The 26,281-nt window shown below is 45.3% G+C and overlaps 1 protein-coding gene across 3 annotated transcripts; it reads left to right on the top strand.

Moving 5' to 3' along the window:
* Positions 1 to 9,137: 9,137 nt before the first annotated feature.
* On the top strand, positions 9,138 to 25,020 carry LOC311517964 (uncharacterized protein). Of its 3 annotated transcripts, none has more exons than XM_084623308.1 (4): positions 9,138 to 9,625; positions 18,177 to 18,296; positions 19,455 to 19,502; positions 22,596 to 25,020. In XM_084623308.1, exons 1-3 carry the CDS (start codon positions 9,217 to 9,219, stop codon positions 19,475 to 19,477), a joined length of 552 nt encoding a protein of 183 aa, XP_084479434.1. In that variant the 5' UTR covers positions 9,138 to 9,216; the 3' UTR covers positions 19,478 to 19,502; positions 22,596 to 25,020. The 3 variants fall into 3 exon arrangements, with proteins under 3 accessions (XP_084479434.1, XP_084479435.1, XP_084479433.1); XM_084623309.1 differs by having other exon boundaries at positions 19,396 to 19,502; XM_084623307.1 differs by lacking the exon at positions 19,455 to 19,502.
* The last annotated feature ends 1,261 nt before the right edge of the window (positions 25,021 to 26,281 follow it).

Below are 26,281 nucleotides of genomic sequence, written 5' to 3'. Positions count from 1 at the left end.
TCTTGGAGGCGCCCAGCGGGGGTGGTATATATTGGTCCCAGGTCACTGGGTGGGGGCTCGAGCCGGTTTGCATTGTGTTATTGGAATGGAACCCCTAGATATTGAACCCGGCCCTTGTTGCTGCCAACTCTGACGGGCAGAAGGGTTACATTTTTGGGGGCTCGTCCGGGATCGCCTGGGTCAGTACCCCTCGCAAGCACCTGTTGAGTGATCCACTACATTGGGAAACAATTTATATTTTTTTTTGTTTGTGCTTATATTTTGAGGAAATTACTGTTTGTATAATGGCTAATATGTCAGGTTTGTTGGGCCCTGGCTCAGCAGCTTCTAGCTCAGAGGCTGCAGCCTCGGCTGATGATTGGACAAAAGCTCTGGGGCAAATATTGGAAAAGGTTGTGCTTCCCCATGCTGAGTCAGACTCTTGTCGTAAGTTAAGATTATTTGCTGGGGAGGAGGAGTTTGAACCCTGGTTAGAGCATACCACTGAAATGCTGCAAGAGTGGGCCGTACCAGATGCAGAAAAGCGAAGATGCCTTATAGAGAGCCTTGGCGGCCCAGCATTAGATGTGATTCGCACCCTGAAGCTCATTGACCCTGGGGTCAGTGTGAAGGACTGCCTAGAGGCCCTTGAACACAACTTTGGGAGCGTAGAGGGCCCTGAAGACAGCTACTGTAAGTTCCTTAATTCCCGACAACAAAAGGGCGAGAAGGCTTCAGCCTACATACAGAGACTGGAGAGACTGCTTCAGAGAGCTGTCATGAGGGGAGCAGTGACTGCTGAGCAGATGGATCAGACCAGACTGGCTCAAATTGTAAGAGGAACTCAGTATCAGAACCCGATTCTACTTCATCTCCGGCTAAGAGAACGACGGGAACATCCCCCAAGTTACTCCCAGCTGATAAAAGAGGTCCGAGAGGAGGAAGAAAGGCAGGCTGCCAGTGAGTTTTGGGAAGCCCAAACATCGGAGCCAGCCAGCACAACACCACTGCAAATGGCCAGTGTACTGATGGTGAGCACCAGAGAGGAACTTGCCCAACAAATGCAGGTCCTGACGGAACGGATAGCTGAGCTGCAAAGTACCGTTGACCGAGTTAAGACTTCTAGGAATAAGAAGCCTCAAACTGTGGCGATTGAGAAGCCCGCACTTAGAGCCACCATCCCCCCCAGGCGAAGGGGGAAAGGTCAATTCTTCTGCTACCGATGTGGTCAGGATGGACACAGTGCTGCCAAGTGCCGTAATGAAGAAAACCCCTCCTTAGTGTATGGAAAGCTGAGGATCAGTTGGGAGAGATCCGGTAGCTGCCAGAGGGTCTGGGGACGGGGACCCCCCAGGTCTGCAGGATTTGAAGATTCCCCCAGAAAAGACTGTCCAGCTGGGATCCCTGCAGGACTGATAGGGCCTCGAGCAGAGGTCATGGTGAGGATCGAAGGGGTGGAGTGTAAAGCAGTGCTTGACACTGGATCTCAAGTGACTATTATATTTCAGTCATTCTACCAACAGATGCTTAGGCACCTGCCTATACAGCCACTGACTGGCCTTGGCCTATGTGGCCTCAGCATGGATGAATACCCCTATCAAGGGTATGTCATAGTGCACCTGGAATTCCCAGAGGAGGTTGCTGGGGTAAGAGAAGAGGTAGACACAGCTGCCTTAATATGCCCTGACCCTAAAGGGACTTCTGATGTGTCTGTGCTGATAGGGACCAACTCCAGTCTCTTCAAGGTACTCGCGGATTACTGCAGAAGGCGGGCTGGGGACCAGTACCTGAATACCCTGATGATCCATACGCTTTGTGCTGAAGCCTATAGGAAAATTGAGAGCGCTAAAAGGGACACATCTGAGCTACCGCTTGGGGCACTGAAGTACGCGGGCACAACCCCCTTAGTAGTGCCTGCAAGGACGGAGCAAGAAGTGCTTGTCATGAGTACCTGTCTGAAAGGCAGTAAAGGGACGTTAGCAATGATAGAGCAGCCGATGGGAGGAGAGCTCCCTGAAGGAGTGCTGGTCCCCAGTGGAGTCATAACCCTACCTGCTGAAGCCCAGGAAAGGGTGACTATATTGATTGCTAATGAAACGAGTCGTGATATTTTTGTGAAGCAAGGACAAAAGATAGCAGACCTCTTTGAGCCTGAGTCGATTGTAAAACCCCAGCATGAAACTCCAGTTTCGGCAATAGACCCAGCAAAGTTTGACTTTGGAGATTCACCAGTGTCCGAGGACTGGAAAGATCGCCTGAGGAAGAAACTTTGTGAAAGATCCAAGGTGTTCTCACTGCATGAGTGGGATGTGGGATGTGCAAAAGGAGTAGAGCACAATATCAGACTACATGACTCTCGACCTTTCAGGGAGAGATCTAGGAAGATTGCTCTCTCTGAGATGGAAGATGTGCGACATCATCTTCAGGAGCTGGCTGCGAATGGCATCATTACAGAGTCCCGCAGCCCATACGCCTCACCCATTGTGGTAGTCCGCAAAAAGAATGGGAAAATCCGGATGTGTATTGACTACCGCACCCTAAACAGCCGTACTGTGGTCGACCAGTACACTATGCCTCGAGTGCAAGACGCCTTAGACTGTTTGCTGGGAAGCCAGTGGTTCTCTGTGTTGGATCTTCGAAGTGGATACTACCAGATCCCTCTGGGAGAAGAAGATAAGGAGAAGACAGCCTTCATCTGCCCATTAGGGTTTTATGAGTTTGAACGCTTGCCCCAAGGGATTTCTGGAGCACCTGCCACCTTTCAACGTCTCATGGAGAAAGTTGTGGGAGACATGAATTTACTGCAAGTGTTAGTTTATTTGGATGACCTGATTGTGTTTGGAAGAACCTTAGAGGAGCATGAAGAAAGACTTCTTAAAGTGCTTGATAGGTTGGAGGATTATGGTCTGAAGCTTTCAATTGACAAATGCCAGTTCTGCAGAACCTCAGTGAAGTATGTGGGTCACATTGTGTCCCAAGAAGGTGTGAGTACTGATCCTGATAAAATAGAAGCACTCACTACATGGCCACGTCCAAGTAACTACAGAGAACTCAAGACCTTCCTTGGATTTAGTGGCTACTACCGCAGATTTGTGAAAAACTATGCTACGATTGTAAAGCCTCTGAATGATCTTACCAGGGGACATCAGTCCAGCAAGAACAAATCTAAGTCCAAGAATAAGGGGAGGTCCCCAAAGCCTCCTGTGCAGAGACACAATGGCCCCTTTGCACCATTTGGGCCACGGTGGGATGAGAGATGTGAAAGGGCTTTTCAAGAAATCATTACTTGCCTAACTCATGCTCCAGTCCTAGTTTTTGCTGACCCAAGCAAACCATTTATCCTGCATACTGATGCCAGTTTGGAGGGTCTGGGAGCAGTCCTGTACCAGGAAGTGGAAGGCAAATGTAAACCTGTAGCCTTTGCCAGCCGAGGATTGTCTGATAGTGAAACTCGCTATCCCACCCACAAGCTGGAGTTTTTGGCCTTGAAATGGGCCATCACTGAGAAATTTCGAGACTACTTGTATGGTGCTCAGTTCCAGGTGTGGACAGATAACAATCCACTGACTTATGTGTTAACAAGTGCTAAGCTGGATGCTACAGGGCAGAGATGGGTGGCCGCCTTGGCTAGCTATGAGTTCAGCATTCAGTACCGATCAGGGAGAAGCAATGTAGATGCAGATGCATTGTCCAGGCGTCCGCAGGCTCCAGAAGTTGCTGTGATACCCACAGATGGAGTGAGAGCTATTTGCAGTGTGAGTCGCCGAGAGCCAGAGGCCCGTGAAGACTTTCAGGGATGTGTTGCAGAAGCTTTGGGCCTGCCCCCTGAATGCATGCCTTCTGCTTCGGTGAACTATATTGCATTAGACCAATCTCCTTTGCCCATGCTCAATGCGGCTGACTGGCAAGAAGCCCAGCGGCAAGATATTGACATTCGTGATACACTACTTGCCAAAAGGGAGGGGCGAAGCCCAACTGCGGTTGTCCCACCTAACCCGGAGGGTAAACTACTATTGAGAGAATGGACCAAACTAAAACTGATTCAGGGAGTGCTACACCGAATGACCACTGACCCTTTACAAAAACAACGAGCACAACTAGTACTGCCAAAAAAGTACAGAGCCCTGGCCATGAGGGCCCTGCATGATGACTTTGGGCATTTAGGGATGGAGAGGACCCTGGAACTTATTCGTAGTAGGTTCTATTGGCCCCGAATGGCTGAAGATGTTCGCAGGAAATGTGAGACTTGCGCTCGATGTGTTCAAAGGAAAACTCTGCCCACGAGGGCTGCATATCTCAAGAACATCACCAGCAACAAACCTTTGGAGTTGGTATGCATTGATTTCTTGTCTGTAGAGGTAGACAAGAGGAATGTTGGAAACATTCTAGTAGTGACTGACCATTTTACACGGTATGCACAAGCATATCCCACACGTGATCAGAGGGCCACCACCGTTGCTCGAGTATTGTGGGACAAATATTTCTCAGTCTATGGATTCCCGGCTCGGATACACTCTGATCAGGGGCGGGATTTTGAGAGTCACCTTCTGAAGGAGGTGCTGAAGATAGCAGGAATTAAAAAGTCTAGGACAACGCCTTATCACCCCCAAGGTGATCCTCAGCCAGAGAGGTTCAATCAAACCCTATTAGATATGTTGGGAACTTTGCGACCAGAGCAGAAGGCAACCTGGAGCCAGCATGTCGCATTTCTGGTGCATGCCTACAATGCCACAAAGAACGATGCTACGGGAGTCACCCCATATCTCTTGATGTTTGGGCGAGAACCAAGATTACCCATAGACTTGTGCTTTGGTGTATCAGAGGATGGAGATAGCTATGAAACTCATCAGCAATATGTATCCCGACTAAGAGAAAAGCTGCGGGATGCTTATCGCTTAGCTACCGCTGCGGCTCGGAAGAACGCAGACCGCAACAAACATCGATATGATGCTAGAGTGCGTTCGCAGGAGCTCCAGCCGGGGGACAGAGTCCTGCTGCGAAATTTGGGTATTGCTGGCAAACACAAGATAGCTGACAGATGGAAGGCAATACCTTACCTGGTGATGGAAAAGCTGGGAGATCTGCCGGTCTACAAGATCAAACCTGAAGACGGTCCAGGGCAAATAAAGACGGTGCATAGAAACCTTTTGCTCCCTGTGGGGGAATTGGTAAGCACCCCTTGTGAGATGGGCCACGGCAGGGCCGCCGGGCAGAACAGAGGTGCTAGACCAAAGCCGCCATCCAACACAGACAGTGGGCCCCCTGCAGCTAACTTACCCCTATTCTGCACATCTGAGAGTGAGTCTGAGGAGGAAGACACAACCCTGGTGTATCCTGGGATGGAGACAAGATTTCAGTCTCGATCAGCTGAACCAAACGAGAGTTCTCCCTTTTCCGCCCTAAACCCATTGGCGGAACTATTTAGGCCCCTTTCTGATACCCCGGTGCTGCTGATGAGACCCCCCTGTGATGACAAACACAGGTTATTGGACAATGGGGACAGACAGGTAGAGGATGTCCTGGGCACCTTGGACCCTCCAGCGTTAGAACTAGGAGTGCAGGGGCCTACGCCAGTAGCCGAGGGACCCTCCAGGGAAGCCTCTCCATCCGTCACTCAAGAGGATGTTCCCCTTACTTCGGCAACAGAGATTCTCAATAGACGAGACAGGGTGATAAGACCAGTGAAACGGTTAACTTATGATGCACCTGGGGTGACTAGTGAGGAGCCAATACATTTAGCACACAGGCTTGTGGAAGCTAAAGTGGGCTTCCTGAGGCCCTTTGGAGGAAACCAATGAGTTGGTATAAAGGGAGTGTGATTTGTCGGGACGACAAAGTCTCGGCTGGGGGGAGGATGTAAGCAGTGTCAGGATGAGCTCCACCCTGACATCTGGTGGTGAGGTGTGGCAAGTTGTGGAAAAGAACTTCAGGGGCCGATCTCATTTGCATAGGCACACCCACCACGCCTAGAATGAGACCATAGCTGCCCAAATGGTCACTTTGGCTGCTGTGGGATCCCCAGTGTCTCTGTTATTGGGGCAGGAAGAATAAATTGCTATTACCCTGATTATGGGAACTGTGCTTGGAACTGTACGTGGCCTTTTGTTATGATGGAGGGATTCACCATCAACTAAGTAGCACTCGCTAGGCAAGGGTCATGGGTTCCAAAACTGTGTGAATGGAGAGAGGCTGGGGACAAGTATTAATACTTGGTGGCATGGGCCCCTTGGTGAGGGCCTTACATGCTGATTGCACTTCCTCCTCTCTCCACTGTGGAATATCAGAGCTAATTTTGATTTCATTAGAAGTCTAGTTATAGGCTGCTGAGCTCACTTTGGGCTGACAGTGCACCAGCACTGGGGCTCCCCTACTATAAGCTGAATTCACCTAAGAGCTGAAATCACTGAGTGTTGTGTTAAGTAGTGGGGGAGCCTGAAGATATATTGTGGAGCAATTTGCGGGACGGCTGGTGAAGCAGTTCGACGCGGAGCAGTGTGTGGATGGCAGGAGCTGCTTGTGGGCCGTGGAGCTGAGTGAAGGAGTTCATGGGGTGGCTGGCGGAGCGGAGCGCAGCTGAGTGAAGGAGTTCGTGGGGCGGCTAGCGGAGCGGAGCGCAGCTGAGCGAAGGAGTTCGTGGGGCGGCTGGCGGAGCGGAGCGCCGCTATGGAGCTATGGGGCGGTCAGCTTCAGATCACGTAAGGTGCCTCTTACCCCTGTCCCATTTCCACCCAGATTGGGAGGTAAAGCTCCGCCGATAAACTTTCGAACTCTGGGGCTGCCCTGACCAGGGACAGAGACTTTTGGGGCATTGGACTTTTGGGACTTTGGGTGATTTGGGGTTGCTGGACTCAAGAACCAAAGGGAAAAGGGCATGCCCCAATTTGCCTGGGGTGGGGTTGTTTTTGCTCATGGGTTGTGTTATGAATCCTGTTGGTGGTGTTTCCCCAACATAATGCCACATTGTTTCTCTCTGTTATTAAAAGACTTTTGCTACACTCAGACTATGTGCTTGCGAGAGGGGAAGTATTGCCTCTTGGAGGCGCCCAGCGGGGGTGGTATATATTGGTCCCAGGTCACTGGGTGGGGGCTCGAGCCGGTTTGCATTGTGTTATTGGAATGGAACCCCTAGATATTGAACCCGGCCCTTGTTGCTGCCAACTCTGACGGGCAGAAGGGTTACACAAACATGAGATGCACACAGAAGAATGCCCCAATAGAAATGTCTATGGAAGCCACCTGTCTGTGCTGTTTGCTTCTCCCAGGTTTCCCAGCATTTATGGCTCTGCTTGTTGTTTGGATTTGACAGGGATGTGGCTTCCCAGGCTTCCACTTTCTGTACACTCATTCTTGGCAAATGCACCTAACGTGCCACGGCCTGTCTTGTTGTGAAGCCTTCAGCAACATTTCCCTGGGAACATCTCTATGCATTCTTGCAGGAAAGGAAGAGGAAAAGCCTAAAAATCAATATATGCTCATAAGTCTGTCCACTCTCTGCTGGTCTCTAATAAACAATAGCACAGGGACGGAGGAATCCTCCTAAATTTGCCTTTGAAGAATATTTTAAAAATCAGGGACATGTTTAAAAGTGCTTTATCAGAAACTGTGAATTCTGAGTTAGGAGCATAGGAACTGTCTTTCTGGATCAGAGCAATGACCCATCTAGCTCATAGCCTGTCTTCAAGACTGGCCAGTGTAATGCCGACAGATCCTGGTTGCCAGCGGGCGGGATTGAACCGGGGACGTCTGGAGCTCAGTGATTGAACCTCCACTGCATGAGCTAAAAGCCAACTGGCTGTAGAGCAGACTCATTAATTGCTCCCTAAGTGGTCTTGGTGCCACTAGATGGGACAGAACACCACACCCAAGAGGTGTACGGGTTACATACTTCCCCTAGCTGACGGAGCACATCTCGAGCTTCCGAGTCTTCCCAGTTGAAATCCCGGACGAGCCCCCACTTGTAACACTGACAGATCGCGGTGGCCGGGATCAGACTGGGGATCTCTGGAGCTTAGTGCATGAGTCTCTACCGCATGAGCTAAAAGCCAACTGGCTGTTAGCTAAGGCTGTAGAGCAAACTCAATCTCTTGCTCTCTAAATTGTCTCGGTGCTACAAAATGGGACAGAACACCACACCCAGAAGGTGTGTGGATTACATCAGCACCAGCTGCTTCAGAGAAGGGGTAACAAACCCTGCAGTAGGCAGTTATGGGATAACCAGTCTGTAGGGAAAGTTGCCTCCTGATTCCTTCAAAGATTGGGACGCCCTGAAACATGAGAGTTTCTATCCATTCCAGAATTCATTAATTTTAAAAATATATATTTACCGTAACAATGCTGGATAGTCTTGTTCAGATAAATGTCTGGCCATGTTTCAAATTCTGCTAAGTGCTTGGCCTTAGATGTGGCAATGAGTGCCACAGACTAATTATATACGGCCTGAAAAAGTATTTCCTTTAATCAGTTTTAAATATGCTCTCTGTCAATGTCATTGGATGGCCCCTTGTTAATGTATTATGAGTAGTGCAGAGCAGAGCCCAACCTACCTTCTCTATACCAGTTGTTAGGGTGTACAGCTTTCTCATGTCCCCACTTACACATCTCTTCTCTAAGGTAAATTAGCTGTTACCAAAATTTTCAAGTTTGAAAGGTCCCAGCAAATAGGAGGCACAATGTTCTCTACACAGGATATTTTACAACTAAAACAAAATTGGTTGCATAAGGGCAAAATTTCAATACTGTACTCTTGGGTTTTAGCCAGATTTACTGCAGCATGGAGAGTGGTAGATTTAAGCATACCAATAAAATACTGGGAATATTGCTGCTCTTATAATTCTGCCTGAGCCTTCCACAATTTCTTTCTGACACAGTATTTCAGAAAAAGCCCCTGAAAAGTTATTTTTAAAAACAAACAAGATCTGTCACTAGCCCTGGTGGAGACTTGTTTGTAATTCCCCTGTTTACAGAATTCTTAGATTTCAACCTAGTAGGCCATGAAATGTACAATGTAGCAATATCAAATATCACGAGTCATTCAGCTGTCTGCTGAAATATATGTAATTTGGAAATCATATTTGTTGTTATATCCAGGACGGTGATTCATCCTTGGAGTGAAGCTGTGGCTTGCCTCTGCATGTTTTGCAATGCTGGCTGGCTTCATAACCGCATAACTGCATGCTGTGGCTCCTACCAGATTTCTCAGCAAAAGTCTGAGCGAGGAGCACGCTAATTCCTTGAACAATGGCATTTGCTTTTAGACAATTCTTCCTGGTAGCTGCTGATTTAATGCTTGCCTTGACCCTTTCCTGCTTCCTTTATGCTTTCGTGTGCATCTGCACTGCATTCCTCACCTGCTTTGTGATCGTTTTCTCCTTGGGGATTGTGAAGAAAATGGAGAGAAATATTGACATAAAAGGGAGAGCCATTGTGATTCTAGTGTCCAACAGCTCCATCGGACGGACGTTTGCCAGGAACCTGGACGAGGCAGGTTTCAGAGTGTCTGCTGCATGTTGGCCACCTGAAAGGAATTGGGCAAAGGTTCCGAAGGAGGAGTATTCGCCAGACACGAAGCTGACACAACTCCATATAACTGAGGACGAGTATAAGATGACAATGAAAACCTTGATAGAAAAGCACTTATCTCTGAAAGGTAATATTTAGGTCAAGACTGTGGATTATGTCAATATTAGAAATGACCCCAAAGAGCACATCTGTGTATGAGGGTCCTAGTTTACCAGCAAACTAGGAAGGCAACAATACTGTAAGCATAGATCTCCAGGTATATTTATTGTTTTGCATTTTATTCTGCTTAGACAAGGAAAATAGACTAGTCAGTTTCACTTCGCACTAAAGGGCAAAGTTTCCGCCCTAGCGCTTGTGGACGGTCCCCTAGCAGCAGGATTGATAACAGTTCCATTGCACAAGGTGTGAGTAGCCCAAGGAATGAAAGGGACTGAGCCATTTGCTGTGCAGATTCTCTGCTCCTTTTTTCCATGGCAGAGGGGCATATGGACATAGAGGACTGCGGTCACCTCTGCAGAGGTAAGGTTGACAGGCTGGGCGAAAGAGCAAGAGATGAAAGAGGTTTGGTCAGTGTCCTAGGCAGAGACAATGTGCCTGGCTTTTGTTACTCAGAACCAAAATGTGGAGGGGAGGACGGGAGAGGGGGTCATGTTTGATCCTCAGCCAAAAGCACTGTTGGCTACAAGATTGCAGTTGGCTAACACCTGCAGGAGGCTAAAAGATTGCAGCACTTTGCTTTCTGATCTGGACCTCACCACAATTATCCATGGCTGGGTTGTCTCCAGATTAGATTACATGGGGCTAAACTTGAAGACAATTCATAAACGTCACCTGGGACTGTAAGAGGCGGGCAGCCTGTTGAGGTACGTTTCTCTCAGAGAACACACAACACCTGTGCTTGGGAATCTGCCGGTGTGTTTCTGGATGCAATTTTTAAAAAGTACCAGTAGTCAACTACAAAGTGCTAAATAGTTGGGGCTCGGCTATGCCAACACCCAGAGGCAGATTAAGGTTTCATGGAACCCTAGGCCAGAGTAAGCGGGGAGCCCCTCCTGATGCCTTCCACCTGCAATTCTGCCCCCAGGCTACCCCTCCCTCCCCCACGGCCCTGCCCCTGTTCCAATCACGCTCCTGCCCTCTTCCGCGCCCCCCCTCCACTGCAGCCTGCAACCCGTTTGCTCCTTTCTACCCTCCCCCCAATACCAGAGAAGCTCTGTCCCCCTGCCACGGCCATGGGACTGCAGCAGAGAGTGAGAGCACCCCCAGCCCTGAGGCCACGGCAGGGAGTGAGAGCTTCTCCAGTCCAGGAGCCACAGCTGGGGTCTGGACGCTGGGGCTTCCCCCACCCTGCCTGGTGCTTCTGCCGGGAAGTGGGGTCAAGGTGCAGGGGCCTCCCCCGCCCCAGCTTCCCGGCGCAGTTACCTGGGTTGGGGTGCGGGGGCTTCTGCCGGGGAGTGGGGTTGAGGTGCGGGGGTGTCAATTTTTCTGGGGTCCCCCAATTGGCTGGGGCCCCTGGGCATGGGCCCTGTTGGCTCAATGGCTAATCCGCTGTTGGCAACACCAACTCTCATTGTTACTGTAAGAGCTGAGAACAGAAAAAGTGTTTGGTTAAGAGCCCCTTGGTTTAAATATGAGGGGTCTGGCCATGAGATTTTGAGCAAGGGCTAATCAGCTCTGGAACATGCTTCAGTAGTTGATTGGCAGAGCCCAATATTGCAAGGTTTCTTCATGCTCTTGGCTCTGTCTAGCCAGGAGGGCATGTTTAATGAAAGAGGGAGAATTTTAGGTTTATGTTTGAGCAGAAGTATCCATTCTAGTATGGGCACTGGGCCTGTTGAATTTGAATGGATCTTTGTAAGTGGTTGTACATGTGGATAGTGGTTTAGGTAGACGCCGTATTAGAAATCAAAATACACAAATAAAATTCAAAAATATCTAGGGTTATAATAGTTGATACCAGCAAACTTTTTGGGATATGAAGGGATATGAAACCTTGAACTTCAGTGCTTATGCCAATCTTTAACTATTAGAGATCAGGAGACAAGTTTTGGTTCCCACAAATCAAGAAGGATGTTGATAAACTGGAGAGGGTTCAGAGGAGAACTACCGGAATGATTAAAGCATTAGAAAACCTGCCTTATAGTGATAGCCTCAAGGAGCTCAATCCACTTAACAAAGAAAAGGTTAAGAGGTGACTTGACTACAGTCTATAAGTACCTACATGGAGAACAAATATTTAATAGTGGGCTTTTCAATCTATCAGAGAAAGGTCTAACACAATCCAATGGCTGGAACTTGAAGCTAGACAAATCCAGATGTAACGTAAACCTGTATGAAATTGTTGGGTATTGTATTAAATTAACCAGAAGCTTGGTCACGTTGCAATCTGCGCAGGAGTCCTCACGGGCTTATAAACTCTACCAGAATCCCTGCAAGCGTTATGATCTCCAGCGGTGTTGCTGCAGGTCCAATATGCTTTGCTAGAGTCTGCGAATATTTTGGGACAGATCCTTAATGACATTAGGGAGCAGTTGCTTGTACCAGTTGTCCTGTTGACAGCAGTGTGTATATAGTATGACTATTTACCATTAGATAAGGAGATTCTCCAGATGAGGAGAATGCCTCATGTAAGGGAACCATTTTGTCTAGGGAGGAGGGGAAGATACAATCAGTCTACAAGGCTAACAGGTTTCTTCATGTCTTAAGAAATTAGTCATGTATTTTTTTTTCAGAAGGGGCGCAGAATAGGGCAGGAGCTGGATACATACCTCAAGCTAGTGACACTCAATTATCCAGGTGCCTTGTCATCCTTGAGAAAAAGGCGGACATCACACAGACATCAGACAAGGCATACAAGCAGTCAAGAAAGTGGGGAAGTTCTGTGGCCTGTGTTATGCAGGAAGTCAGACTTGATGATCAGAGTGGTCCCTTATGGCCTCAAAATCTATGGCTCTATCAATATTTAATGCTAAGATCATGCAAGGAGCAGTTCTAGTTAAAGATATGCTTGCATATACCCTGTTGTCATCTTTGTGTCACGCATACATGCTTTAGCTCCTTGTGCTGACATGAGTTACACATTCCTGTATTTCTCTACATACATTCAGGTTTGCCAGCCCCCCGTGTTCAGAAAAACATGAGTCAGGCGCCCAAAAATTACGAGTGCCTTAAAAATACTAATTTTTTTTTAAAGAAATGTTGGGTCCTTTTTATTTGTCTTCTGGCTTTTGAGCCTTTAGGGTGCCCTCGGGTCACCTTTTCAAGTTTTTCTCTGCAACCATGAGAGCGAGAAACATACATTTCATTTACAGAGAGAGAGAGAGAGAGAGTCTCACCAAATCACATGCCTCCAGGAGCTGGGGCTCTAAGGAAAACATCCAGTATTACAAGAGTTACTGACACTGTGTATGAATGATCTGGGATCCAGCTGCTAGAGAGACTGCTGCTACTCATGTTTGTGCTGTTGTCTGGACATATTGCCTGGAACCGTTGTCTCTTGTTTCATGACTTTCAATGCTGGCTGCAAAGTGAGGCCTTGAGGGTAGCACAGTAAAGCAAGTTAAAACTGGGGAGATTCTTAAAGCTTAATATGGCTGTGAAGCAGCCCCTCTCCACTGCAGAAAAGATACAGGCAAAACAAAACAAAACTCTTGCCTGTTAGCGTGATTAATTCCGATAGTGCTTGTCACCATGATACCCAGCCATCCTCCTGAACACAGGAGCTTGGAAACAATATACAAAGGGTTAGTCAAATGCTCAGTGAAAATCAGTACTTGTTGCATCCTGCCCTAGCTTTTGCCAAGTCCAGTGAATTCCAGAGGCGGCAGCTCTCAAGCAAGAGCAATCTGGTGATGTGCGTGGAGTTCTCAGATTTCTCAGGTGATCTTAACGGCCGGGGCAGGGTACCGGGTGAAAGATGGTTTCAGATAACCCAGTCCCAGACTGTTCAGATTTTAAAGATCATCACCTTCAGCTTGAATGGCACCCGGTGCAGATTTGGGCACAAGTGTCATGTGTCCATGCTGGGCCGTGTCACTCAGAAGCTGGGAACTTGGGCTCTGATCCTGCAGTGAGCTCCCTGTGGGCAGATCCCAGTGGAGCCCATTGACTTCAGCAGGGCTCTCTGTATGTGTACACAGCACTCCACAGCATAGAGGTGACTGCAGGATCAGGGCCTTGCATTCTAGTTCTGTTGGAGCTTCTGGGACGACTCCAGGGGGAGCCCCAAGGAGACCACTTTGAAGTGTTTTATACAGAAGATCCCGGCCTTTCCTGTGTTCTAGGATAGCTCGTTTCTCTCCTCAGACAGTTCATTCCTTCTCCATTTATTGCTTTCTGTTGTTACATTTCTTGTACCCGCCTTTTCCCTGGCTCTCCCTAAACATCCTCAGTCTCTTCAGAGGTCCCCTCTTTTCTTTTCTCCTCCATACACTTTATTCATTCTGTCCCTTGGGGTTTGATCACTTTCCTTCTATTTCTAAAGCCTCTATTTCCCTGGCCCTATTCTGATTTATTTAATTCGTTTCATTTTCCAATTTCACACTCATTCCCTCTCCCTCGTACAGTTTTTCCCCTCTCCTTTTTCTCTGCTTTACTCTCTTTCTCTTTCACACAGCTTTCCATATCGCTCATCCAACCTTTTCCCATCACTCAGCTAACTGCTGCTTTCTACTTCCCCGGTGCCTAAGACATCACAGGAGGCAGGCAGCTCTTTGTCAAGTTGTTGAATGATGTGTACACATGAAGAAAGTTTTGCCTATTAAAAACCATGAGTTTCATCAATGGTAAAGGGAAATGCAAAATGATAAACTTCCTAGATTTTACTCTTGTCTGTAGCCGGCTGGATTGTTTTCACTGTGAACGAATTATCCAAAAGATTGAGCCTTCTTTTTATTCATGAACAGCTCATCCTGACAGGTGTGACTGCATTTGGTATTCAGAAATATTCAAAGAATAGTTTGGCCAAATAATTTAAAAGCTAGGAGCCGTTTGAAGTCTCTTCATTTTGACTATTAGATAGTCAGTATGTGAAACGGATCACTTGGTATTGTTCCTGATCCCTGATTGGATGGGTTAAACTCTTTACACAGAAGAATTCATAAATAAATAATGATGATTAACAAATTGTAAATAATGAATTAGCAAGCACACTTGTTCCTGCACAAATATCATGCCCTTCTTCATAAGCATAGGTCTATTCAAACAGGGAAACATCCTTCTCCTTACAGAGAGCCTAGACAAGACATCTGCACCACCAAACACCACTCAGTCCCTAAAGACAGATCATATGGCCCAGAGAGTTTTGGTTATGCAACCAAAAGGTCCTTCTCTATTAATAGCGGTATATTATTGCTAAAAGTCCAAACACTGCCAACCATCTTAGAAATTAATGGAAATGTACTTAAATGGCATAATCAAATTAATTGAGATTTGGTCAATGTAGAGCTAAAACTGGGTTCAGGGACTATACCTGCCCCTTTGCCTCACTGCCAATACTTGTGGATTTGCATTTACATTTAAAATAAAGTTTCTCTTTGCTGTAGCTGTGTGAAAGATTCACACAAAGAACTGGGGAAACTGACTGACTATTGAATGATAAGAGTGAAACTGACTATTAGAATGGATCGAAAATTGGACAATTGCCATCTCAATTTCAATTTTGCAAAACCACATTTTCTGTCAAAAAAACCCCAACCCAACCAACCAAACACTGAGGGAAGATTCTTGACCAGCTCTACTGACTATATGCAGAGTGGTGCTTTAATGCACAAAGCAATAAGCTAAAAAACAGAAAAACATTCCCCCCTGCCAACCTAGTTTCATTCAGAAACAAGAGATCTCAGGTAATACTTATAACAATAATGAATAAAAAAAGGGTACAGACAGAAATATGACTTTTAAATTGATAGAGTCCCTTTCTAAAGCTACAATTATAATAATAGAAAGTAAAACCACATAAAGTTAGGATGATGAAGTGACACAGCTCAGATCACAATATACAAAACTAGGGAAATTCTGGGTTAAGGCTGTAACCCAGTTCTTAACTCACTCCCCTTTCTATCCACTGGGCTATGCTCTGAATAAAATGCGTCAGAGAGTTCACTTTCTAGTTGCACTTCTATCTTTTATCCTTCTCTGAGGCAGCTCCTCCGGAAATTTTATTCATGAGCCATAACACCGGAGAGCAGTGCATGTCTGATTGCATCAGTCATGTTGAGCTACATGATATAAAACAATACAACATGACTGACATCACAGCCAAGATGTGGGAGAGGCGGGGGAGACGGGGGTGGGGAGAAGATACTTTAAGTAAAAGCTCAGTTTTTCTGAGAAAGAAAAGGAGCAAAATATCGAATGTGCTTGAGAAAAATAATCAGGTGCAAGGGGAAAAATCTTCCTATTAACTCCAGGTGGTATGCACAGTGGGCTACATGCATGTTTGGTGTAATAATAAATCCTATCTAATACTTTGCTGAAAAGCACAATACATCTCAAAGCACATGGCAGCTGAAGGTAAGCCTTATTGACCCAATGTAAGTAAGATGGTGGATGGATACACCAGCCAGGGAAAGCCAAAGTCCTGTCTCAAGGGTAACCTTATTGCCACAAAAGGATTCAAAACAAGAGCAAAGTGGCTCCTATCATTTGCTTTCAGCCACCACAGGCCTTTACAGCTTTCAACAAACTGGGAGTGAAAAGAATATGCTCTTCCTCGGGTACCTTTCCTAGGCCTCTTGCCAGGTCCCCCTAGAAGCACTTTCCTCAAGGCCTTATTTCAACTCCTTGCTCACTTTCTGAGGGTGAGCCAGGAGAACTCCTTTTATTGTCTCCATCAGGGAGTCACATGATGAGCAGCTGATTTCTCGCCATCATGTGCCCTGTCTGGAGACTGCAATTCCCAGTAACTCCTGGACTTAAAGGGGATATGCCATCATAACAGACATACCAGCTAACCCTGTGCTTAGAGATCAGTGCTTTGTTACATCCTCAAAATCAACGAGGAGTCCTCAAAATCAACGAGGAGTCCGGTGGCACCTTAAAGACTAAAATTTATTTGGGCATAAGCTTTTGTGGGTAAAAAACCCACTTCTTCAGATGCATGGAGTGAAAATTACAGATACAGGCATTATTATACTGACACATTAAGAGAAGGGAGTTACCTTACAAGTGGAGAACCAGTACTGACAAGGCCAATTCAATCAGGGTAGATGTGGTCCACTCCCAATAACTGATGAGGGGGTGCCACCGGACTCCTCGTTGATTTTGTGGATACACACTAACACGGCTACCCCTCTGATACTTGTTACATCCTGTTTCACGGACAGAAAAACAGAAATACAAAGAGCTTAAATGTCGTCTCCGAGTCAATGGGTATGTTGACACAGCAGCAGGAAGATGCGATTCCCAGCAAGAATAGACATATACACGCTAGCTCCTCTTCAGCTAGCATGCTAAAATACTAGTGTGGCCGCAGTGATACGGACTAACCACTCAAATACATACCCAGGGTGTCAGGTGGGATTGTCCTTGGGTGGCTAGCCCAAGCCATAGCCCGTCCTGCCATGGTCACACTGCAATATTTAGTGCACTAGCTTGAGCAGAACTACCTCATATATGTCTGCCTGCACTGGGAATTACACCTCCCAGCTGCTTTGTAGACGTACCCAAGAGGACTCAGTGGCTGACTCCCATTCCTGTGCGTTGTGCTTTTAAACCAGGGCTGAATTTGTCTCAGTATGCTGTGTAGATATGGCTTATATATCGTTACATGGGGAAAAGCAACTTCTTAATTAGGACAGTTGCAGGGGAAAAAACCCTGATGATTTTTGAAAAATGCCATTTCCATTTGGATGAAATTTTATTCAAGTGGAAATTTTCTGCATATCTCTAGGCCTAAGTAAAATATTTGATAATATTGATGGATGAACTCATAAGAGCCGTTTGATCTTCCATCAGCAATTTGACATCACTTCTCTGGACTGGCCCACATTGGAGTATAATGGACTGCTCACAATTTGGATTTATTTTTTCACAATTTATTTCATGCAACTTTGGAAATATTTTGCATAAAGCTGGTTGAAGCTTAAAGCTGGTTGAATTTAAAAAATTTTCATGCAAATTATTTGAAGATTTTCAAAATTTTGCATTTACCTTTTTGGCTGCAGCTCGTAAAAGTAAAGATTTTCATTAAAAGTTTCTAAATTTTTTGCAATACCTTTTCATCATCTTTTAGTCTGCTCTAATATGAAGTATGTAATGCTAGAACTTTTGGAGAACTGGGATTCCAGCTTGGATCCATGTCTAATTGTGTATCAGAACAGTTAAGTGTTATATGGCTCAGATTCGCCTAATTTTTTATCTAAATGCAGCGGCTACTTGCAATATGAAAAGGAGTACTTGTGGCACCTTAGAGACTAACCAATTTATCTGAGCATGAGCTTTCGTGAGCTGTAGCTCATGAAAGCTCATGCTCAAATAAATTGGTTAGTCTCTAAGGTGCCACAAGTACTCCTTTTCTTTTTGCAAAGACAGACTAACACGGCTGTTATTCTGATACTTGCAATATTTATTTTTAAACGGAGTAATGTTACCTTTATTTGTGTGCAGAGAAATACTATGAAATAACAGGAAAATGAATTGTAAAAATTAACACAGCTCATCTCATGTCAATTGGACAGGCATGTATGGGCTGATGAAGAAGCCTTCGGTCCTGATGTGGGAAGAACAGGAGCCAGACACAAACAGATTCTCTGAGGGAAAAACTTCTTATAAATGGAAGGATGTTTGCAGAACTCCAGGTAGGATAAACTTTAGCCAGTCGAGCACATCTGAATATGTTGCTCCTCTTAGTCCCTCTCTAGACTTGGTGTGTGTGTGGGGGGGAGTATTGAAAAAAAAATGTGTAAGCCTATTTGTCTTAACGGAGACTGTTTTTAAACATCACTTAGCACCTCCGATGACAGGGTTCAATATCTTTAAAAATGTTGTAGCCGCTCCTGGTCAACTTTAGACTCCACCCCTCACGATGGTTGACCATAACTAGCTTTGAAAACGTATTTAAAATCACCCATTTGAAAACACACACATTCTTTTCTAATCTAGGCAGGGCCTTACTGTAATTAGAATTTGCCAAATAATTGATTTTGCAGTTCAGTGGCCAAACTGGGTGAGAGAGGGGAGAGACTGATTCAGCTTGAAGGAAATGTTTCATTTCATTCTTGGGTGCCCCCCCTTTTAAAGTTAATTCTTGCTAAATTTCAAAACAAAAAGTGGTAACATTTTGTTTTGAAAATATTTTTTTTAAATCACTTTTTTGGCTATTTTTTTTAACCCTGGTGGAGGTTTTTTTTCCCCATCAAAACTCTTCTCTGAATTTGACCCAAATTTATTAACAAGTTTGGTCAACCTGACGCTTTGTTTTTCAGCAAATAAACTGTTTGCTGAAAAAATTCCACCCAGCTCTAGTTGTAATGTGAGTAAATCATCTAGGGCCTAATCCTCTGAGGTGCTGAGTGCCTTTGGTTCCCACTGCTGTCATGGTTGTTGACATTTAAGCGAATGGGGGTGAAGAACAAGTCACAGAGATTCTCGACAGTCTCAGTATCTTAAAGGATCTGGCCTTTATCTGGGGAAGAGTTTTCCTCATGTTTTGCTTTTCATATAGTGGACTAAATAAAAAAGTGGTAAGCTCGTAAGGACTTATCTAGACTAATACTTAGGTTGCGGCAAGCTGAGGTGCAGATCTACCCTGCACTAGTCTACTGGGAATTCAGGGTACGTCCACATCTGAACTGGGAGGTGGGATTCCAAGCTCACATCGATGTACCTCTGCTAAGTCTGCTTGAGCTAGTGTCTAAATAGAGCAGCATGTCTGCAGTTGCATTCTTCTCTTTGCAGCCTTCCTCATGGCACTTCTCTTTCTCCCTGTGAACTATGGTGTGACTTTTGCAAAGAAGAAAAGCCTGCAGTTACTTACTAGCCCACTGAAGTCCAAAAACTGACAGGTGAGACAACATCGGCATCTTAGATACATCCAGCCTGGCAGAGGGTCCACTCACGTCACGCTCCTGAGCAGACGCTGCCCCAGACTCCAAAAATCAGGGTCATTCCAAAATCTGGGGAGTTTAGACCTGAGGCTATTTTCAACCCTTTTAAAATAGGGGCTGTTTGCAAAAGTCACACCTGGATTTGGTTTTTGATTTCCAGTGGCCCCAAGATCTGATGGTGTTCAGACTCAGGGTTTTGGTTGGGGCAAATCTCTAGTATGGGGACATGAGACTGCAAAGAATGCCTGAAATTCTCCCTATCCTGTCCTGTCAGGTATCTGCCTTGCTTTGGAAATTCTATCCTGAAAATTCACTGGGTCTGATTCTGATCTCTCTTACACCAATATGAATGAGAAGGAACTTCCCTGACTTCACTAGATGTACATTTACAATGTTGTTTTAACCTTGTTGGTCCTAGGCTATTAAGCAAGGTGTGTGAGGTAATATATCTTTTATTGAACCAATTTCTTTGGTGAAAGAAACAAGCTTGTGAGGACGGAGGGGTCAGATGTGGAGTGATCACTTTGTGAAAAATGTTCACCCATCCGTGATATGGTGTTTTTGTCTCTTATTTTCTGTGTGAGTTCATTGGAGAGCAGAATTATTGTCTTGTGTTACCCACATAGTTGTTACTGGAGCATTTAGTGCGCTGGACAAGGTATTTTGTGATAGGCATATGTAAGACCCAGGGATCTTGAAAGGTGTGTTGGGGGGTGGGGGGTATTGATCATCATAGCAGGAGTCATATGTCTCAGTCCTCATCCTCAAAGGAAACCCACAGAACACCTTCAAAAGATGACTCTGGGAGCTTAAATTCATAACTTTACTAGACACTAAAAATCATGGACATAGAAGAGACACTGGATTTATGGCTCTGTAAGCGTGGGGACTCACCCCTGTGGTGCCTCCTGCTGGTGTCCTGGGAATTAGCTCTACTTCCAGCCTTGGAGTGCCCTCCTCAGGCCTGTATCCCGCTTATGCCAGGCCACCATGTTCTTCCTGAACCCGCTGCCCCTTGCACCCCAGGGTGCTGCCCTCTGGCAGTAACCCCTCACTTGCAGGGTCTCCCCTCCCCAGGGAACCCCCACCCCCTATCCCTACCTTGCCTCAGTCATAGGCTACTGCCAGTCACCAGCGAGCCTCCGCACACTGGGGCAGACTGCAGTATAAGCCCCTCATCACAGGCAAGGTTGGGTTTGGACCTGCTCCCTCTGTCTAACCTGGGGCTGTCTCCTGCAGCCCCCATACCTGTTTGGCCTAATACTAGGCCGCAGCCTGGGGCTCCCCCGGCTGGAGCTCCCCCGGCTCCTCAGGCCCTTCCCCAGCCCTGCTCCAATCTAGGTACTCTGCTTAGGTTCCTGCAGCCAGGTCCCTCCCTCTCAGAAGCTAGAGAGGGACTCTTTATATGGCCAGCCGAGGCTGTTTGGGGCATGGCCAGAGCTGAAGCTGCCTCCCAATCAGCCCAGCCTAAGGCTCCCAGCTCCAGCCCTCTCCAAGGGCTGGCTTTTAACCCCTTTGGGCCGGGAGTGGGTGACCACCCCGCTACAGGCTCATTAAAACGATGTGTAACCCACTAACCCTGCTTTGTCCTATGACTGCAGAGATGTTAACTGCCCAGTTCGCCTTGAATAGGCTCTTGCAACACATGTTAACGCCCTATGCTAAACAATCTGTTCCACCTTGTATTTAGCTGTCACCCTCTGAATACATTTCCTAGACCCGAAGAAGAGCTCTGTGTGAGCACAAAAGCTTGTCTCTCTCACCAACAGAAATTGGTCCAATGAAAGATATTACCTCACCCACCTCACTAGATGTATGCCAATATTAACTTTTTCCTGCAAAGCCCATGTGCTTTAACCTATGTCACATCAAATAATGTCACCTACTCTTACGCTACCAAAAAACTTCCAAGGCAGAGCCTTCCTCTGAGTCTCCCATTGGGTTCTGGGTTGCTTGCGTGTTCAAGGCTTAGTTCTGCTCCTGCAAGCACTTCCACTGAAATCAGTGGGACAACTTAGGAGGGAAGAAACCAGTCTGCCCGGGTGGCAGAATCAAGGCTTTAGCCTGTAAACTACTTGGGGTGAGGACAATGGGCCAAATTCCTGTGGAATTCTGTAGTCAGTGGAGTTACTGTGGATTTGGATTGGCATCAGAGCAGAATTTGTCCAGGCCAATCTCTAATATTGGGACATAATGATGTGCAACATGCCTCGAACTCGGGACCTGAACTCGCCACCTATTGGTTTCCACAAGGAATTTAAGGTGCTTGTTCTGAATTATAAACCCCTAAATGGCCTGTGACCTGTCTGCATGATGGGCCTTCTCTTCCCCATTGCAATGCTAGGACAGTTGCAGGCAGTGGAAGCCCTCAAGATGGAACCGACGGGAAGAAAAGCTGCCAGCAAGGCGCGCTCCATGAGGGTCCCTCGACTTTGGGACTCATGCCCCTGCTTGGTCCAAGGTAGCCAGAGTGTTGACCATCAGGGTATATAGCAAAGGCCCATTTATTTACCCATGCTTTTGGGGAATGAGGAATAGGGTAGAGGCTGCCTTCGTGCATGAGGTGGGTCATGTTTGGGTTGCTTCTCACCACTGCCTGGCTTTTTTATTGGTTAAAGGCGAGGAGAGGCTCCTGGTTCTGTATGTATGAACATACTTCTTGGGGGTGGTAAAAGCACCCCATAGGTATTCAGGTAATCCCATTGGTTTCAGTGAGAATTAGGCACCTAAATACCTTTGAGGCTCTGGGCCCTAGAGCCTGATCAAAAGCCCAGTAAAGTTAAAGTCTTTGTATTGACTTCAATGGATTAGACCTCAGAGCTTGGCCTAGATGCTTTTTGAAAGAAATATTAGAAATGGAAATAAATAAATAGCAACTTCTCTCTCATTTGGTCTGCACATGCTCACCAGTGGCTGTGCCATAGTAGTGATGTGATATGGATCGGAAAACAGTTCAGTTGGAATGGAATAATTTGCATGAAATCAGAGTGAATGGAATTATTCACTGCTGAAGAAAGAGATTAATCTCCCTCCCCAATACATTTATTTCAGCACGGAAGGAAACTTGTGGAATGACTCAACGGGTTACTAATGCCGCAGTGAAAACGAGATGCAGGGAGGAGTAACTTGGAATGGAACTGAACTGACTGATTCCTGACTTGCAAGAATCAAGTGCTGAATGGTGTCTTCAAACTTAGTAATAAGACAATGAGGAAAACATTGTGAATTAGATCTGGATGGAAGACTATTACCCTAGTTGTATTGCAGGTCTGCTTTCAAATCACATTTGTAACTGAGAATATGGTGAATGTTGAAATTGTACTGGGATAAATGATCTAAGATGGAAGGAAATAATGAAAAACTCTCCTGAAAGACTACTGAACGTTAAGCTTTCGACATATGCTGTGCTATGACTTGGCTTAATTGATGGACAAACTGTTGGTCTTTCATCTCTCAAATTGCAGCTCAGAGTTATCATTACACATGTGAAATGTAGTCTAGTCCTGGCCCACAGAAAAGAACGGTAGTTAAATGTCAAACTGAGCCAAAACTAGCCATTTTAATTCAATCATGTCAAAAAGTTGTGTTTTGATTAAAGCTGTTAAAACATTTCATTTCAACATTTCTGAATTGAAAGTTTTGGTTTCTAGCCAAAAATGTTTGGCCTTTGGTTTTTCACCAAAAAGTCAAAATTTTCTGTGGTAAGCAGACACTTTAAAAAACAAAAAAAACCGCATGTAGTCAAACACCCAATTTGCAGTTGAAAAACAGTTTCAATGGAACATTTTTAATCAGCTCTGGTGAGCAACAACATTTTGTCCGGAAATTCCTTGTGCAGTTTTAGATGGATAATGTATTCTTTATTTTCTCCACTAATCTGTTGCATGTCATTGATGTGGGCTTTTAAATAGCTGCTGTTTCATGGATGGTTAAATGATACCTATTTGTATTCACACTGGTATGTACAGCCTGATTGTACAGTCCTTATTTGAACAAAACACCTGTTGGCTTCAATGGAAATTGTTTGCTTAAAGACATTATGATAGACTATAATTGTTTATAATGCTTTATGATCCTTTGAGATAAAAGGAACTATACATTTATAAAATTATGACTTTAACGCAATGCTGTTGTGAAACCCAGTTATGATATACCTTCCCTAAAATTATAATACAAATTAGCTACATCAAAGTAATGCAGAAGTAATATGTTGAGATTTTCAAAGCTGTCTAGGGGAGCTGAATGCTCAACTCCCTTCAGTTTTAGTGGGAGTCAGCCACCTAAATTCTTTAAGCAGTCTTGAAACTCAGTCATAATGTATAACATTGACATAATTCACTGTTAAAGCTAACACCTTAGCACACCTATTGTTGCCATATGTCCCCATTTAAAAGCCAAAGGGCAACCTAACTTTGCCAGACTAAAACAAATACACAAAAGTCAGAGCTGGTCAAAATTATTCCTTTATTTTTTTTTAGAAGTTTTTTCCCCCTGCAGCAAATGTTTCTTTCCCCCCTCCGTACCCCCTCCAAAAAAATAGAAAAATGGAAAAGGAGAGAAAAAGCCTAAAAAATGAAACAACTTCATTTTAGATTTCAAAATAATTTTCATGTTTTCAATTGTTTTTTTTTAGCAGAACACTGAAAAAATTCAAGAGCTTTGAGAAAATTTTCTGGAAAACAATTCCGCCCTCCCCCCGCCCCCCCCCAACAGACTCACCATTTTCCAGCCAGCTCTAATGAAAATGCAGCTGGCTTACAAATGTTTGGTCCCATGGCAACTAAACCCTCAAATTCAAGAGCTGACAATGGAAATGACAGCTGACCACTCAAGCCCTGAACCTTCTCCCATTGAACTCAGTGGCAAAATGCCCAATGTCACACGTGCAGAGCCAAGCTGTAAATACACCCACCCTTCCTGGGTAACCCTCTCAGAATGTTTCCCAGCCAAAAGCGTTTATTTACATTATGTGAGCACTGACATTCTTTCCATTTTCAAAAATATCATGGCAGATGTTATCAACAAGTCACATTCTTTGCCAGCTGCCTTTATCAAAGCCACAGTCCCTATATGCCAACTCTAGCAATAGAGTCAAAAAAATACAGCACAAGGCCGATATCAGTACAATTCCACTGGGATAGCTGCTCCTCGGAGCGGTAATTCTCCTGTTAGAATACCTTGCTCTGTTTTCAGGCCTGGTGCTGTAGAATTCCCTTACACGAGTGGTGTTTGCTCACATGAGTAGTCATACTGAAGCCAAATCCAACTGAGTATGGGCTACTCACCTGCATAATGATCTGCAGGGCTGGCATTTTAGATAAGGTGGTCTTTGGGGGCAGGAATACCATTTTATCTGCTCGTATCACTGCTAAAAAGCACTGTAATGCAATGCTAATAATAAATAGCCATTACGGTGGTCTGGTTTTATATTATTGTTACTAACTTGATCAATAAAAACATTGAATGTGCCCTCTTATCTGAGCCCACATGCTTGAGTTTCTTCTATATATAAATTCAGAAAAATACAGAATGTATTCACGTGTTTGAATGTCCTTGCAGCTCAGCTTTTATTATATTAACCTATGGGCCAGGAAAGTGTGGGTTCAAATCCCATTCCATGGCTTACACACAATACAGCATAATAATAATTCTATCATACTATACATTGAGCTGAGCTCCTCCTCAAGTTTGTCTTTTCCAAAGCTGGTATTCCTCCCTTTTAATTCAGAAGGGTTTGAGCTTGATCCATATCTTTTGGGTCAGTCTGGTCCCAGCTGAGAGCATGGCTTTCTCAGAGGTAGGGGTAGAGTTCTACACATGAAATCCTAAGAGCACCCATCTTGGGTCAGCTACTGTTCATTTAACTTCCCCTGTTTCCATCTGCCATTCTGTATGGCTAGAGTGGCAGTCTTTGACACAGGGAGAGTCTGCTGTTAGTCTGTCATGTCTGGTTAATGACCATTCTTTCTTACCACTCATTCTTGCTGAGTAGTATCTTACTACACGAGTAATCCTATTGGTTTAAGCAAGACTAGTTGTAGAGTAAGGTGCCACTCAGGGAGAGTAAAGTTGTCAGAATCTGGCCTTAAATATTCAATTTGTTTTACATAAAGCCATTTAGGAGCTGGGCACATAGATTCTTTAAATAAAGAATCTAAAAAATGCATACTTCCCCCAAATCCCTAGAGACCTTTGAGTTCTTCTTCAACAAAGCAGTTTCCTTGTCCCCCTCATTCTCTGCCCCTTTCCCAGCCTAACTGTTTGTTCGTACTTACAGCTTTCTCCTTTCCTCTAGCTGTGCGCTATAAACTTTGAAGCAGATCTGCACTTAGCACTGAATTGGGCTTCCAGGTAATGGATCAGATTTGCAGCTAGGGTAAATGTGTAGCTTAGCTGACTTCAGTGGTTAGCTCTGTGAACTTTGCAGGTTACACAAAAAGGTGACTAAACAGACAAAGGAAGGAGGACAGGATAACAATGGGGATAGGTGTGATTGCGCAACTTAGTTGTTGCACTGCTGACAGTAGTCACTTTTGACAGAGTAGGTTGGGCTGGTGCGGGAGTGGCACTGTATGTGAAAGCAGCACAGGATCAAATATAGTAAAAATCTTGAATGAATCAAACTGTACCATAGAATCTCTATGGATAGAAATTCCATGCTTAAATAAGGATATAGTAGTAGGAAAATACTACTCACCGTGTGACCAGGATGGTGATGGTGATTGTGAAATGCTCCA

Source organism: Lepidochelys olivacea, assembly GCF_965140295.1.
Source record: "Lepidochelys olivacea isolate rLepOli2 genome assembly, chromosome: 3".
NCBI classification, from domain to species: Eukaryota; Metazoa; Chordata; order Testudines; family Cheloniidae; genus Lepidochelys; species Lepidochelys olivacea.
Note: the sequence above shows the minus strand (reverse complement) of the source record. Positions and strands in the feature narration are given on the sequence as shown.